The sequence below is a fragment of the Rhinolophus sinicus genome, linkage group LG03 (genome assembly GCF_036562045.2).
Source record: "Rhinolophus sinicus isolate RSC01 linkage group LG03, ASM3656204v1, whole genome shotgun sequence".
Lineage (NCBI taxonomy): Eukaryota > Metazoa > Chordata > Mammalia > Chiroptera > Rhinolophidae > Rhinolophus > Rhinolophus sinicus.
Window position 1 is genome coordinate 1,672,203 of NC_133753.1, and position 12,773 is coordinate 1,684,975.

The following is a 12,773-nucleotide window of genomic DNA, read 5'->3' on the forward strand; positions in this document are numbered from 1 at the left end:
CTTCCCCCTTTTAAATTTACCACTTATAGTTCACATTCAATATTTTATGTTAATTTCAGGTGTGCAGCACCGTGGTTAGACATTTATATAATTTATGCAGTGATCCCCCTGACTAGTCTAGTACCCACCTGGCACCACGCATAATTATCACCATATTACTGACTATGTTCCCTATGCGGTACTTTACGTCCCATGACTATTACGTAACTAGCAATTTGTGCTTCTTAATCTCTTCACCTTTTTCACCCTGCCCCCCAACTCCCCTCCCATCTGGCAACCATCAGTTTGTTCTCTGTATCTACGACTTTGTTTCCATTTTGTTTGCTCGTTTATTCTGTTCTTTAGATTCCACATATAAGGAAGATCATATGGTATTTGTTTTTCTCTGTCTGACCTACTTCACTCAGCATAATACCCTCCAGATCCATCCATGTTGTCACACATGGTAAGATTACACTCTTTTTTATGGCTGAGTAATATTCCATTGTACATATGTACACTCTTCTTTATCCATCATCTATTGATGGGCACTTAGGCTGCCTCCACATCTGGGCCACTGTAAACAATGCTGCCATGAACATGGGGTTGCACATATCTTTTTGAATTAGTGTTTTGGATTTCTTCAGATAAATACCCAGAAGTGGAATCACTGGGTCATAAGGTAATTCTGTTTTTAATTTTTTGAGGAACCTCCATACTGTTTTCCATAGTGGCTGCACCAATTTGCAATCCCACGAACAGTACACGAGGGGTCCCTTTTCTCCACCTCCTCGCCAGAACTTGTTATTGGTTGATTTATTGATGATAGTTATTCTGACAGGAGTGAGGTGATACGTCATTGTGGTTTTAATTTGCATTTCTCTGATGATTAGTGACGTTGAGCATCTTTTCATATGTCTGTTGGCCATCTGTGTCCTCTTTGGAGAAATACCTATTCAGATCCTCTGCCCAGTTTTTAATTGGATTGTTAGTTTTTTTGGTGTTGAGTTGTATGAGTTTTTTATAGATTTTGGATATTAACCCCTTATCACATGTATCATTGGTGAATATCTTCTCCCATTCAGCAGGCTGTCTTTTCATTTTGTAATGGTTTCCTTTGCCTCTCAAAAACTTTTTAATTTGGGCCGGCCCGGTGGCTCAGGCGGTTAGAGCTCCGTGCTCCTAACTCCGAAGGCTGCCGGTTCAATTCCCACATGGGCCAGTGGGCTCTCAACCACAAGGTTGCCAGTTCAACTCCTCGAGTCCCACAAGGGATGGTGGGCTCCGCCCCCTGCAACTAAAATTGAACACGGCACCTTGAGCTGAGCTGCCGCTGAGCTCCCGGATGGCTCAGTTGGTTGGAGCGCGTCCTCTCAACCACAAGGTTGCCGGTTTGACTCCTGCAAGGGATGGAGGGCTGTGCCCCCTGCAACTAGCAACGGCAATGGGACCTGGAGCTGAGCTGCGCCCTCCACAACTAAGACTGAAAGGACAACAACTTGAAGCTGAACGGCACCCTCCACAATTGATTGAAAGGACAACAACTTGACTTGGAAAAAAGGCCTGGAAGTACACACTGTTCCCCAATAAAGTCCTGTTCCCTTTCCCCAATAAAATCTTTAAAAAAAAAAAAAAACTTTTTACTTTAATGCAGTAATGCAGTCCCATTTATTTTTTCTTTTGTTTCCCTTGCCTGAGGAGCTAAATCAGACAAAATATTCCTAAGAGCAATATCAGAATTTACTGCCTATGTTTTCTTCTAGGAGTTTTATGGTTTCGGGTCTTACATTTAAGTCTTTAATCCATTTTGAGTTTATTCTTGTATATGATGTAAGAAAGTGGTCCTGTTTTGCACGTATCTGTCCAGTTTTCCCAGCATCATTTATTGAAGAGACTGTATGTTCTTGGCTCCTTTGTCATAGATTAAATGACCATATAGGTATGGGAAGAACTTTTTGACCAGACTACTTTTCTAACTGTGGTTATTTTATATTTAATTTCCACTTAAAATGAGAGAAGATTGCCTATAAACTGTTATAAGTTTGTCTCATTTCCCTGAGTGATGTTACAGAAAAACGTACCTCAGCAGAATTCCCAGAAACGTAAAGGATTTGAGCTCTAAAGTAGCTATGTTGACCAAAAGCAGCGAAAGGAGCCAGGCAGACCAAGTCTGGGTGTGGGTGAGCGGACAAGGGCACCAGCTGCAGGCGGCTTATCTCGGCCGTGAGCTTCTTCAGGACCTCGGAGTTCCTTCCGTCAATCCTGTAGCCCCAGAAGTGCCCCACTTCAACCACCTAAGGCAGGAGGAAGAAGAGCAGAGATGCGGTCTGGGAAGGGGTTCGGCAAAGAAAAACGGGACTCAGACCACAGGGCCCCCATACCGCACCTGCCACGTGTCACCAACGGACTCCTTGGTACCATGTACTATACAGGCTTTCCACAGGAGCTTAGGAGATAAGGTGAGGCCAGGTGTGTGCCACGCCCCTGTGGGCAGTGTGGGACTCACTGGCACACCACATGCAGCACGGGCGCTCTGAGGGCCTGTGAGGCCAGGGCTGCTTCAACTCCCATCACGTGGCGACGAGCCGCCCTTCCCCCCAGCCCCCCTACAGAGCCAAGTGCGGGAACGGGAGGGTGGGTGTGCCATCTAAGAGGGCCCCGCCGAGCAGCCCCACACACAGCAGCCATCAGACCCAAGGACCCATGTCCAGGATCCCACGGGATGTCACCCAGGAGGTCTAGGTTTACCAGGAAGCATGAGTGGATTTCAACTGAGATGTTATTGTTTACACCCGAGAGAATGCTGGGCTGAAGCTAGGTTTGGGGATGTAAACTGAATCGCACAGGCGTGTATCCTTATGCCAATTACCACTTTTACATGTATTTTGTGGCCAAACTGATTTCCAGCATCGTAAACACACCTAACATTTTAAAATGAAACTGACTCTAGAATGACTATTTGTTTCCTTCTGTGCTCCAGCCACACTTCACTTTATCAAGGGCAGTACCTTCGGCTCTTACTAGATGGCTAAGGCGCACAGCTGTGAGTTCTCGTGCATTGGGCCATGTACACCCTGTGACAACGTGAGATTGGGGAGAGGAAGCACCCCAATGATCCTCACCTCTGTAACATCGATCGTTAGGAGGAGCTCCGAAACCACCTGGGTGCTGTGGAACGTGTTAAACGACACCCCCACGGGGTCCACTGTCTGCTTCTGGAAGTCCACATTCACCCTGTTTTACATGATTTTAAAAAGACAACAAAAGTCAAGTGTTACAAAGAAAACACGTCTGCATATGTGAAGTTACTGCCTGAACTAGGCCACTGCCTTCCCAAGAAAAGAACATTTTATAATAAAGCACCTGACTAGGCCAGAGATGACAATTTGATCTCAGCTCTAACTTGAGTTTCTGATGGCTCTCTGAGCTGCCCTGGAGGGGTGCGTACCCCAACATACACACGACCCTCCAAGAATATATTCAAAAGGTCAAGACTCTTACAGAACCTCTACTTTCAACGGTATAAATGCTAAATCTAGGACGTCAATGTTCTCTAACTTGTGGTTTCAGAGGTGAGTGCCTGTGACAAAAATCCATGCCTGGTTCCATGTTGTCAGAAAACACATACATGCTTTCTAATAAACCCAAGAAAGAACATTCATCCTTTAAAGCAATGAGCCAGTAAGTGCTAAAGTTCGAGGATATAAACTACAAATTTGATATAAACAAAATTTTCCCTTCCTAATCCTTTTATTCTAAATGAAGAGGAAGAATTATAGGAGAGATCCTGGTCCAACCAACTCTCTTCCCAATTTTCAGACCCATTTACTTAGTAAGAGTGACCCAGCGAAGCCGCCCTGCAGGACGGGTCTTGTCTGTGTCAGCACTGAACCCACCATGCTCCCCAACTCTCAGAATCAAACAGCCCACGCTGGGAGAACTTCACTGCCCTCACCATTTCCTCAAATTCCTGTCAAGCTCCTCAGGGAATTAAAACAATGACAAATAAGAATGACAAAGGGGAATTCCTCCATGCGGTGCTCTGAGAATACGACCAAAGGCAGAGTAATCTGATACAAATGCTGAAGGGGATTTAACCAGGGCCAAGAGAAGACAATCCATGAGTTCCATGGTAGCTGCCAGGTGGCGAGGGCCAGGACTCAGGGCCGACCAGCCCCACGCAGCCCAACCCTCCTCCAGCAAACAGGGCGCCAGACAAGGCCCCGCTCAACAGGGAAGGGGGGGCTTGTGCTGGCAGCAACTGGGCACTCTCAGCGTCTCCATTTTCTCCCACTGTCTGCTCTCCTGAGAAGAGAACGTCTCACTTTGCTTCAAAAGCGAAAATAAACAACTTTCCCCGAGAAGGACAAAAGGAAGCCAACATGAGGTCCAATCCCTATCATTGAAACTGAGTCCACACAACCCTCTGAACAGCCTCGCAGGACAGGCACACACAGATGCAACTTGACAGCAATGAAAGCAAAAACCCAATCAAAAAATGAGCAGAGCACCTGGGTAACATCTCTCCAGAGAGGACACACAGACCTATGAAAAGATGCTCAACGTCACTAGTCATCAGGGAAATGCAAGTCCGACCCACAGTGAGATGTCGCCCTACACCCGTCAGAATGGCTGCCATCGACAAGATGTGGGGATGTAAACTGGTGCAGCCACTATGGGAAATGGTATGCAGGATCCAAAAAAATAGAACTAGAGCTACCTCAGGACCCAGCGATCCCATTTCTGGGTACTTACCCAAAGGAAATGAAAGCACTAACTTGAAACAGTACCTGCCATCCCCATGTTCACAACAGCCTATTTACAACAGTCAAGGTCTGGGAACAACCTAAGCTCTGAGTGTCCATCGATGGAAGAATGGATAAGGAAACTGTGGTACGTTTCTACAGTGGAATGAGAAATAAGGAAATCCTAGCATTTGCAACAATGTGGATGGATCTTGAGGACATTATGCTGAGTGAAGTAAGTCAGAGAGACAAAGACAAATGCCATATGATCTCAATTATGTGTGAAATTGAAAACAAAACCAAACTCACAGAAAAAGAGATCAGACTTGTGGTTACCAGTGGCGGAGGGTGGGGGAAGGGAAAATGGAGGAAGTTTGGTTGAAAGATACAAATGTCCAGTTACGAGATATGTTAAGTCCTGGGGATGTCATTTAAATGCACAGTACACTGACCACAGCTCACTGCTGTCCGGTGCACAGAAAGCTGTTAAGAGAGTAACCCCAGGAGTTTTTATCACAAAGAAAAAATGTCTTCCTTTTCTTTTTATTGTATCTATTTGAGAAGATGGATGTTAACTGAACCTACTGTGGCAATCACCTCACAACACCTGTAAGTCAAACCTTCACTCTATGTGCCATACTTATATAGTGATGTATTTTCAGTGAAACTGCAGGCGGGAGGCGGGGGTGGGGGTGGGGGGGGAGTAGGGGAGGGACAGGTGAAAATGAAAAGCACTAGGGTTCAGAGAGGTCAAGTCACATGCCCAAGGACACATAACCAGGGATGCGGAAACCAGGATCCGAAGGCAGCACTCCTTGGGCACACAGCATGCTTTCCTGTGAGCTTCAGCGGTTAACCGGCGGTTTGACCGTGTAAGAACATGTGAAAGCAGGTGGGCAGTCTTGCCCGCCTCCCTCTGCAAGTACCTGGTATTCCTGAGCTTTGAAACAGCTGTTCCCTGCACCTTCCCTTCTATCTCCTCTGCAGAATGAACGTTGAGTTCAAGGGAAACTTTGAGCTGAGACATCTTAATAGCCATGTACACGGCAGGAAGCGTTTTAAATCTCTCTGTTGGATTACGTGAAAACTCCACAAAGGCTCTGCTCCGCAAATGTAAATAAAAACAACAAATTTTTCAAGCATCTGAAAAAAAAAGAACTAAGTGCACATTAATTTCTTGCAAGATTAGACAGGAATATTCATTTACACCTCTCCTCAAAATACCAGTCAGTAGCTCTTCATTCCATAATTAGTTGAGAAGTATTTATAAAAGGAAAAATTTCTCACTTATGAGAAATAAAAATTATAATGACATATCATTAAACTAAAACCAAGTGTCATCCTATGTATTATGCAGAATATATATTATGAGTTCAAATGGAATTTTCAGTTAAGAAATTTTAATTCTTGCAATTAGAACAGAATGACAGGTTTGGGGTTTTTTCTATTTTATGTGAAATGAAGTACAGATAAGAGAAAACCACACATAGTAGCTCAGTGACTTGGTGCTCCCGCTCCAGAAATACCCAGTTCCTTTACCAGGATGCTGATGAGGCCCCACCTCACCGCACCTCTCCTACCCCTTTCCCGGGGGGAGCTGGGGGGATCCAGCTGCAGTAAGGGTGCTAGACAGACAGCAACTTCAAGTTTACATTTGTTTGTATCTCAATGTCAAAATGCCCCAGGGCCACAACATTACAGGCCACAACCACTGCCGGAAATGTGCGAATCTGAGTGCCCTGGGAGGATCCTGAGCCCACGGGAGGTCAGGGTGGTACGGAATTAGCAACCCCCCAACTCAGAGTGAGCGCCCGTTCAGCCATGTACCCGCACCCCTCTCCCCGCTTCCCAGCTGCTCTGTCCTCCCCTACTGCCTGCCCGGGGCCCCTTAACCCCCCTTAAGTGACGCCTGGCAAACAGGCACCAGTGACTGAGCCTGCGCACTTTCCTAGGCCGACTCACTCACCCCATCTGTCATCTTTCCCTACAGGGCTCCTAAGTCTGTCTTTAGAAACAATTCCTTTCAAACTTTAGAGCACATTTCCAAGCTCCTACACTCCCAGAGTGTCTACATCTGTGACATTGCCTGCCCACTCCCTTCCTGCCTGGCCTCTGCTCCTGGCCGCCCCATCTGTACCCCAGTGGGAAGACCCCCACACACACAAGCAAGCACCAGCCAGACCCCAGGGTCTTCCCGCAGCCCTCCATCTCCTCTGCACCTCAAACATCAGCCCGCCGGTTTGCGTCTCCTTGGCCCTTGGTTTGGTCTGCAAACACCCATGCTTTCCGCTCCATCATTCACTCATTAAGTTCCATGAAACACAGTTCAGATCAGAACACTCGTCTCCAGACACCATCTGCTCACGTTCACACTCGTCCATCAGCCACAAACATAGCACCTAACCTCCCTACCTTCTCCAAAGTCACAGTGGGCTCACACTGGGCGCCCTGGCCACCACCCCATCCTGCTCCAAGGGCCCCAGGCCTCCTCGCCCCAGGGCCCACCTCAGACACCTGAGCAGCCCCAAGGGAGCGGCAGGCACTGACGTGCTCTGAGTCTCAGTGTCTTCCTCTGACCACAGGTGCATTTTCCTCTCCATCCCTCCCGCTGAGCTGAAGGCTCCGGGGGGCCACCTGTGCTCACATGCCCTTGGCACCTCACTGGTTTTGCACTAAAGCAGGCCCTGCTTGAGCCCAAAGGGTTACTGGCCTCTTGCTTTCAAATACTATTTAATGTCATTCTGCCTTACATATCTGATGCACAAGCAGTGCTGCTGGTGGCGGCCAGTTAGCCCAGGTGGTTAGAACGCGGTGCTAATAACACCAAGGTTGCCGGTTCGATCCCCACATGGGCCACTGTGAGCTGCACCCTCCATTAAAAAAAAATGTGTTGCTGGTGAACCAGGACTGTGACTTCCCCATGGGTCTGGCATGACATTGGTACTGTGACGAAAAAGACAGAGATAGGAGGCATCGTGTAGGATGCAACTAAAACAGCTGTGAAAAGGTCCCAGACACCAGGAGCAAGAAACTAACCCAGAATCCAATCCGGTCGTCAAGCTTGGTGACAGAAGTGGCTGCCACACACGAGAGCCAGGCTGCTGACCTCTCACCTCAGCCCAAGCGCACCCTAGTGTCCCCAGACCCTCAAACAAGGCAAGTGGACGTGCAGCCCTCAGAAACGACACTTCAGCCGTGTGACTCCAGTTCTAAATAAGTGAGTTTACATCTGACCAAGAATCTGACCGTGTGTAGTTTGTATCAGAAACGTAAGAAAACCTAACACTGTAAGTGTAGTTAACCTGGAACAGCTGTGAAAGTACTGAGGCAGATTTTGCAATGAGGCATTTACAGTCAACAGTAACCGTAAGACCAGAGCTTGAGACGTCTGATGGAATCCATCCAAATTGAAAACGGATTTAACATGCTCAACTTGAGTTATTAGACCTTAGAGAAAAAGTGTTCCTTCCTTACTAGATTTACACAATTTGTAAATTAAATTTACAGAATACTAGAAAAACTTTCTAATTTTAAACACCAACTTAAAGCGATGTCTCTTCCGTGTATGAACATTCCCTCTGGGAAATGAAAACTGGGACTGATGCTCCCACACATGTGTTTGTTCCTGTGATTAAAATAAGGGCACGTGTGACTGAGTTTCTGCAGCACTTGTCTTCCAGAAACACTTAGAACACATGCGCTATGTCACTTATACAAGTGGACAAACTCCATTTCAGGGCACCTTTACGGCCTACAAAGGGACGTGTTGCCAGTGACGGGCATCAGTCCAGGGACAATCCGAGGACATGACGTGCCAGGACTGTCCTGGCCGCAGACCACTGACCACACACACACACTCAGGGCCTCTAGGTCACCGGCTGCAAGAGAAGCTCGGTGGCTGCGGACGAGGGCACGAGTGCACGAGGGCAGAGCTGCGTGGAACAGTGCCGGCCCCCACTCTCGTGCTGAGAGCCAGCTCCTGTAAGCACTGCACACGACCCAGCTCTTCCACAACCACGCTGAAGTACAAAAACACATGACTTACTTCGTCCCATCAAATACAATGGACTTGACTTGACCGCACTGCCTGAGGAGAGACTGGAGTTGTTTATAGTAGAGGAAGCCGTAAGGAGGGACGTGCTTCAACTGAAAAAATACAGCACAGTTTGCATCAGAGCTAACGAGACAGCTGTCACGCACGAGCATGGTTTTTAGCTCACGATGAGTTTACTGTCTCTAACCACAGGTGCAGATTCTATAAGTAGGTGCATTTAAGAACTAATGACTTTTAAACTGTAACTAAGTTTTAATAATAAGTACATGCTAAATAAGGCTAATTCTTCCCATTAAAATAGTCCAAAAGTCTAACAGAAAAATGAAGACCTGGTCACCATAGCCAGATGTGAATGTGCAGCCTGAGTGTGGCCCCCCACCCCACCCGCCAGGGCAAAGGGTGCGCCGAGCTCTGGCTCTGGCAGGAAACCAGGTGCTGTGCCTGTGACCAGGTCCCGCTATCTCAGGGCCACTCCAGCTCCGCAGAGGTGCTGGGTGGGTGAAAAGGCCAGGCTGTGGACTCAGGCCTGGTGCAGCCTCCTGGGGCATGTTATGGCGCCGCCCTGGGACTCAACAGCCACAGCGCGGGAACGTAGGATGCAGGATGAGGACTCGGCCAGTCAGAGGGTCCGAGTGCAGCTCAGGGAATGACAGAGGATGTCACAAAGGATGCCAAGTACACTTTCAGAGTGCACAAGGAGGCGGGTCATCTGGGGCCCCTAGAGCATGCATGGGCGGGCTCGTGGGTGTAGGAGGCAAGCTCGGCCCTCATGCCCAGCTGAGGGGCCATCGGCCAGCAGCATCCTGGATGGTGCCTCTCAGACCAACAGCCGTCCCAGGCAGGCACTGCGTCTGGCCGCTTGAGCACTGCGCTGTCAGCGCTCCTCAAAGGTCTCTGTGCCTGCGACTCCAGGAAGCCACCCTCTCCTGTCAACCCCACGTCTCCACCGTGTTACCAGTGACTGCACCAATACCAGTCAGGAGAACTGGAGCTGGCCATGACCACGTGCTCCAAGCTCTCTACCCACCTTGGCAGATGTGCACTGACCAGTAAAAGCCCAGTCCCAGGTGCTTTAGCCCAGGTGTGCCTCCTGCCGTTGTGTGCGCTCAGCTTTCAACAGTTGGTCCACAGATGGTGGTCGAAGGTCAGTGCCAGTGGCTGACCATCAGGTTCCCCCAAACACGTCACTTAAATACTAATTTCCAGGCCACACCTGCTGGTTCGGATTCTCTGGCTCGGGGCCGTCAAACAGGAATTTTAAACACACTCTGGTGGTTCTACTAGGTCTGAGGACCATGGTGTAAACTGCAGTGCTAAGTGGCCAACCAGTCACATTTTAACTTGTGTAAAATGAAGTTGTCAATTAACAAATGGGATTAAACTTATGGAGAAGTGTCTCAAATCCTTCAAAATGACACACAACTTCTCCAGGCTCTGTTTTAAGGGCAGGTGTGCAAAAAAGGAAGACGGACATGCAAGTAGATACACGTGGTCAAACAAGCTACAACAGTCACTATAGGGGAAAACCCATAGTCCTTATGAAAACAGGACCAGCCGGAGAAATAAAAGGCACCAGTGGCCCGAGCCCGAGAAGGCGGTCTGTGCTCCCCACCTACCACGATGGTTGTCTTGGGGTCTTTCCCAGCCAGCTCCCTCACTGCCATCTCCTCGTCAGGCTGCCCAAAAGTAAAGTAATTTGGATAAAAAGCGCCTGCCAGTACCACCTGGAACAGAAAAGTAGTTTCATGAAGTAACAGCATTATTGTATCAGTTTGTCTCACCAATATACTAACCTCTATAATGGAAAAGGTGAGTTTACGTAAACAGCTACACCTTTTACTAATCAAGCAGAAGGTCACCATTCCGGTTACTTCCCCTTAACAGAAACACTCTGAACACGGGCTTTCTTCCAAGGAGCTTGAGCCCTTCTCCAGTGGGGTTTAGGGATCAGTGGAGAGCTGAACAGGCATAGAAACACGCACCACACAGCACGCAGCTAGCCGGCTTCTCCACCCGCCCCTGATTTGTATGGGTCAGGCCTTCCCCAATTTAGATGAAATTCTAGTTGGTTCGCTTACATCCAGAGCAACAGGCTCACATCCAATATTCCCTTTTAGAAAGCACTCTGCAGAGTCTCTTCTTCAATGAAACACACAGCCATGGGAGACGCTCCCCAGCCCTACTCCATCTGACATCCAGGAGTCTGCCCCCTTTCCCGCATCTCCCCAGGACCCACTTCTACCTGCATCAGTCAGTGTCTGACACCGCAGATGGACCCGCCCTGGGGACTCTATGTGAGAGCCTTAGCCACCTTCCAGGACACACATCCCTCCACACGGTCCCTAAGGTTCCATCCGACAAGCTCACCTCATCGTGGCCTCCTGAGTTATAACATTTTCAGTGCAAGGGAGTAGCTGCATACGTTGAATAATATTAACAGCGTTTTTACTCTCTTAAAAGCTGAAATGGAAGGACTCTCCGGAGGCAGTCGGAAACACGCCTCCAGAGACCCACAATGGGTCTGCATCATCAACTCGGGCCACGGCAAACCGAAACTGTGCAGGACCAGTTCTTCCTGGTTTCCACACACAGATGGACGCTGGACCCTGAGGGTTCTCTGTCGCGTGGTCAGCGCAGGAAAGGAGGGTGGTGCTTCCCCCACCAGTCAGCGGACAGAATCAGAACAGGACCGGGCCACACACCTGCAGGATGAACCGCTGCTTGTGTGTGTACTCGTGGTCCACGACCGGCCGCCGGGAGTCAACGTGCATGCTGAACTGGGAGACTCGCTTCTTCAGTTCTTCGTATAACTCAGCCACCTACGAAAAGCAGTGAAATGCGATGTCTCAAAGTCCTGGCGCTACTCAGCGTAGTGAGACGCCAAGACAAGACGGAGCGCGCCAACCCGTCTGCAGGACGAAACACTGCCAACACTAACGGCCTTCTTATCAAAGACTCATGAACAAGGAACGACACGGATACTCAATACAATGCTAACAAAACACCAGGACACAAACTTTATGTGCTTCATGATCCAACTTACAAACACACACACACACACACACACACACACACACACGACACTGCAAACGTGTAACCACAAGGCCCTGGGGGTATCGGAACAGCATGACTGTGTCTTCTGCTTTAAGTCCTTTAAACACTTCCGAAACCTCTGCCAGGAATGTGCACTGCTTTTGTGATTCAAACAAGCTAAGTGACCAATGCTAAACACTCTGAACAACAACCAAAACACCTCGTTGCAATAAAACCATTTCACACAAAACATCAAACTTCAAGTGTCTGATGAGAATACGTATGAGAATACACAAGTCCAAACACCTCTCAACTGGTTGTAAATTAAGTTACCACAAAGCTATCGTAATAAATTACAAAAAATAAAAACCATACAAACCACAAGCGTCAACATAACTGGAAAAAAATAGCGAAAAAAGAACTGGAAAGATATAAAAAACTGTGAGGAGGGAGAAAATCTGGGAACAGGAAGGAAGGGTCAAGCCCACCTAGGTGTTGGCAGATGTTCCCATGTTACTGACTCTCTCACAGGCTGTGGTCACACAGAACCTCTAATTAAAAATCAATTTAAAATTATGCAAGTCACTTTTTAACACCAAGTGCAATCAAATCAGAAATTAACAACAAAACAGAATATCTAAAAACATTTCTTTCGTCCTAGAAAGTGAAAAACTCTTCTAAAATACTCTGGCATCAATGGAGGAAACCAACACTGAAAAACGTGATAGACGGGGACACCTACACATCAAACGTCAACAGGACACAGTCCAAACTACGTACAAGAAAATTCACAGCTTTAAATGCTGTTAATTAGAAATACCAACAGTGTTACTGAATTAAATACTCATCTCAAGAAGAGTAAAATAAGAAACCGAGAGACATGGAGGAACTAAATTAATAGAAAAAGCAAAAATCAACAAATTAAAGTCCTCCACCTTCGCCCGCCCCTCAAAAATCCTACA

The 12,773-nt window shown here is 47.8% G+C and overlaps 1 protein-coding gene across 2 annotated transcripts in view; it reads right to left on the reverse strand.

Annotated features, from left to right (window-relative positions):
* TDRD9 (tudor domain containing 9) overlaps nucleotides 1-12,773 on the reverse strand; it is a 92,866-nt gene that overhangs the window by 17,593 nt on the left and 62,500 nt on the right. For both annotated transcript variants that reach the window (XM_074326815.1, XM_074326814.1), the window contains exons 21-26: nucleotides 11,481-11,597; nucleotides 10,395-10,502; nucleotides 8,770-8,870; nucleotides 5,651-5,824; nucleotides 3,102-3,213; nucleotides 2,061-2,273 (exon numbers count right to left, since the gene is read on the reverse strand). In XM_074326815.1, the coding sequence (XP_074182916.1) occupies nucleotides 2,061-2,273; nucleotides 3,102-3,213; nucleotides 5,651-5,824; nucleotides 8,770-8,870; nucleotides 10,395-10,502; nucleotides 11,481-11,597 (825 nt within the window). The remainder of the gene's footprint in view (nucleotides 1-2,060; nucleotides 2,274-3,101; nucleotides 3,214-5,650; nucleotides 5,825-8,769; nucleotides 8,871-10,394; nucleotides 10,503-11,480; nucleotides 11,598-12,773) is intronic.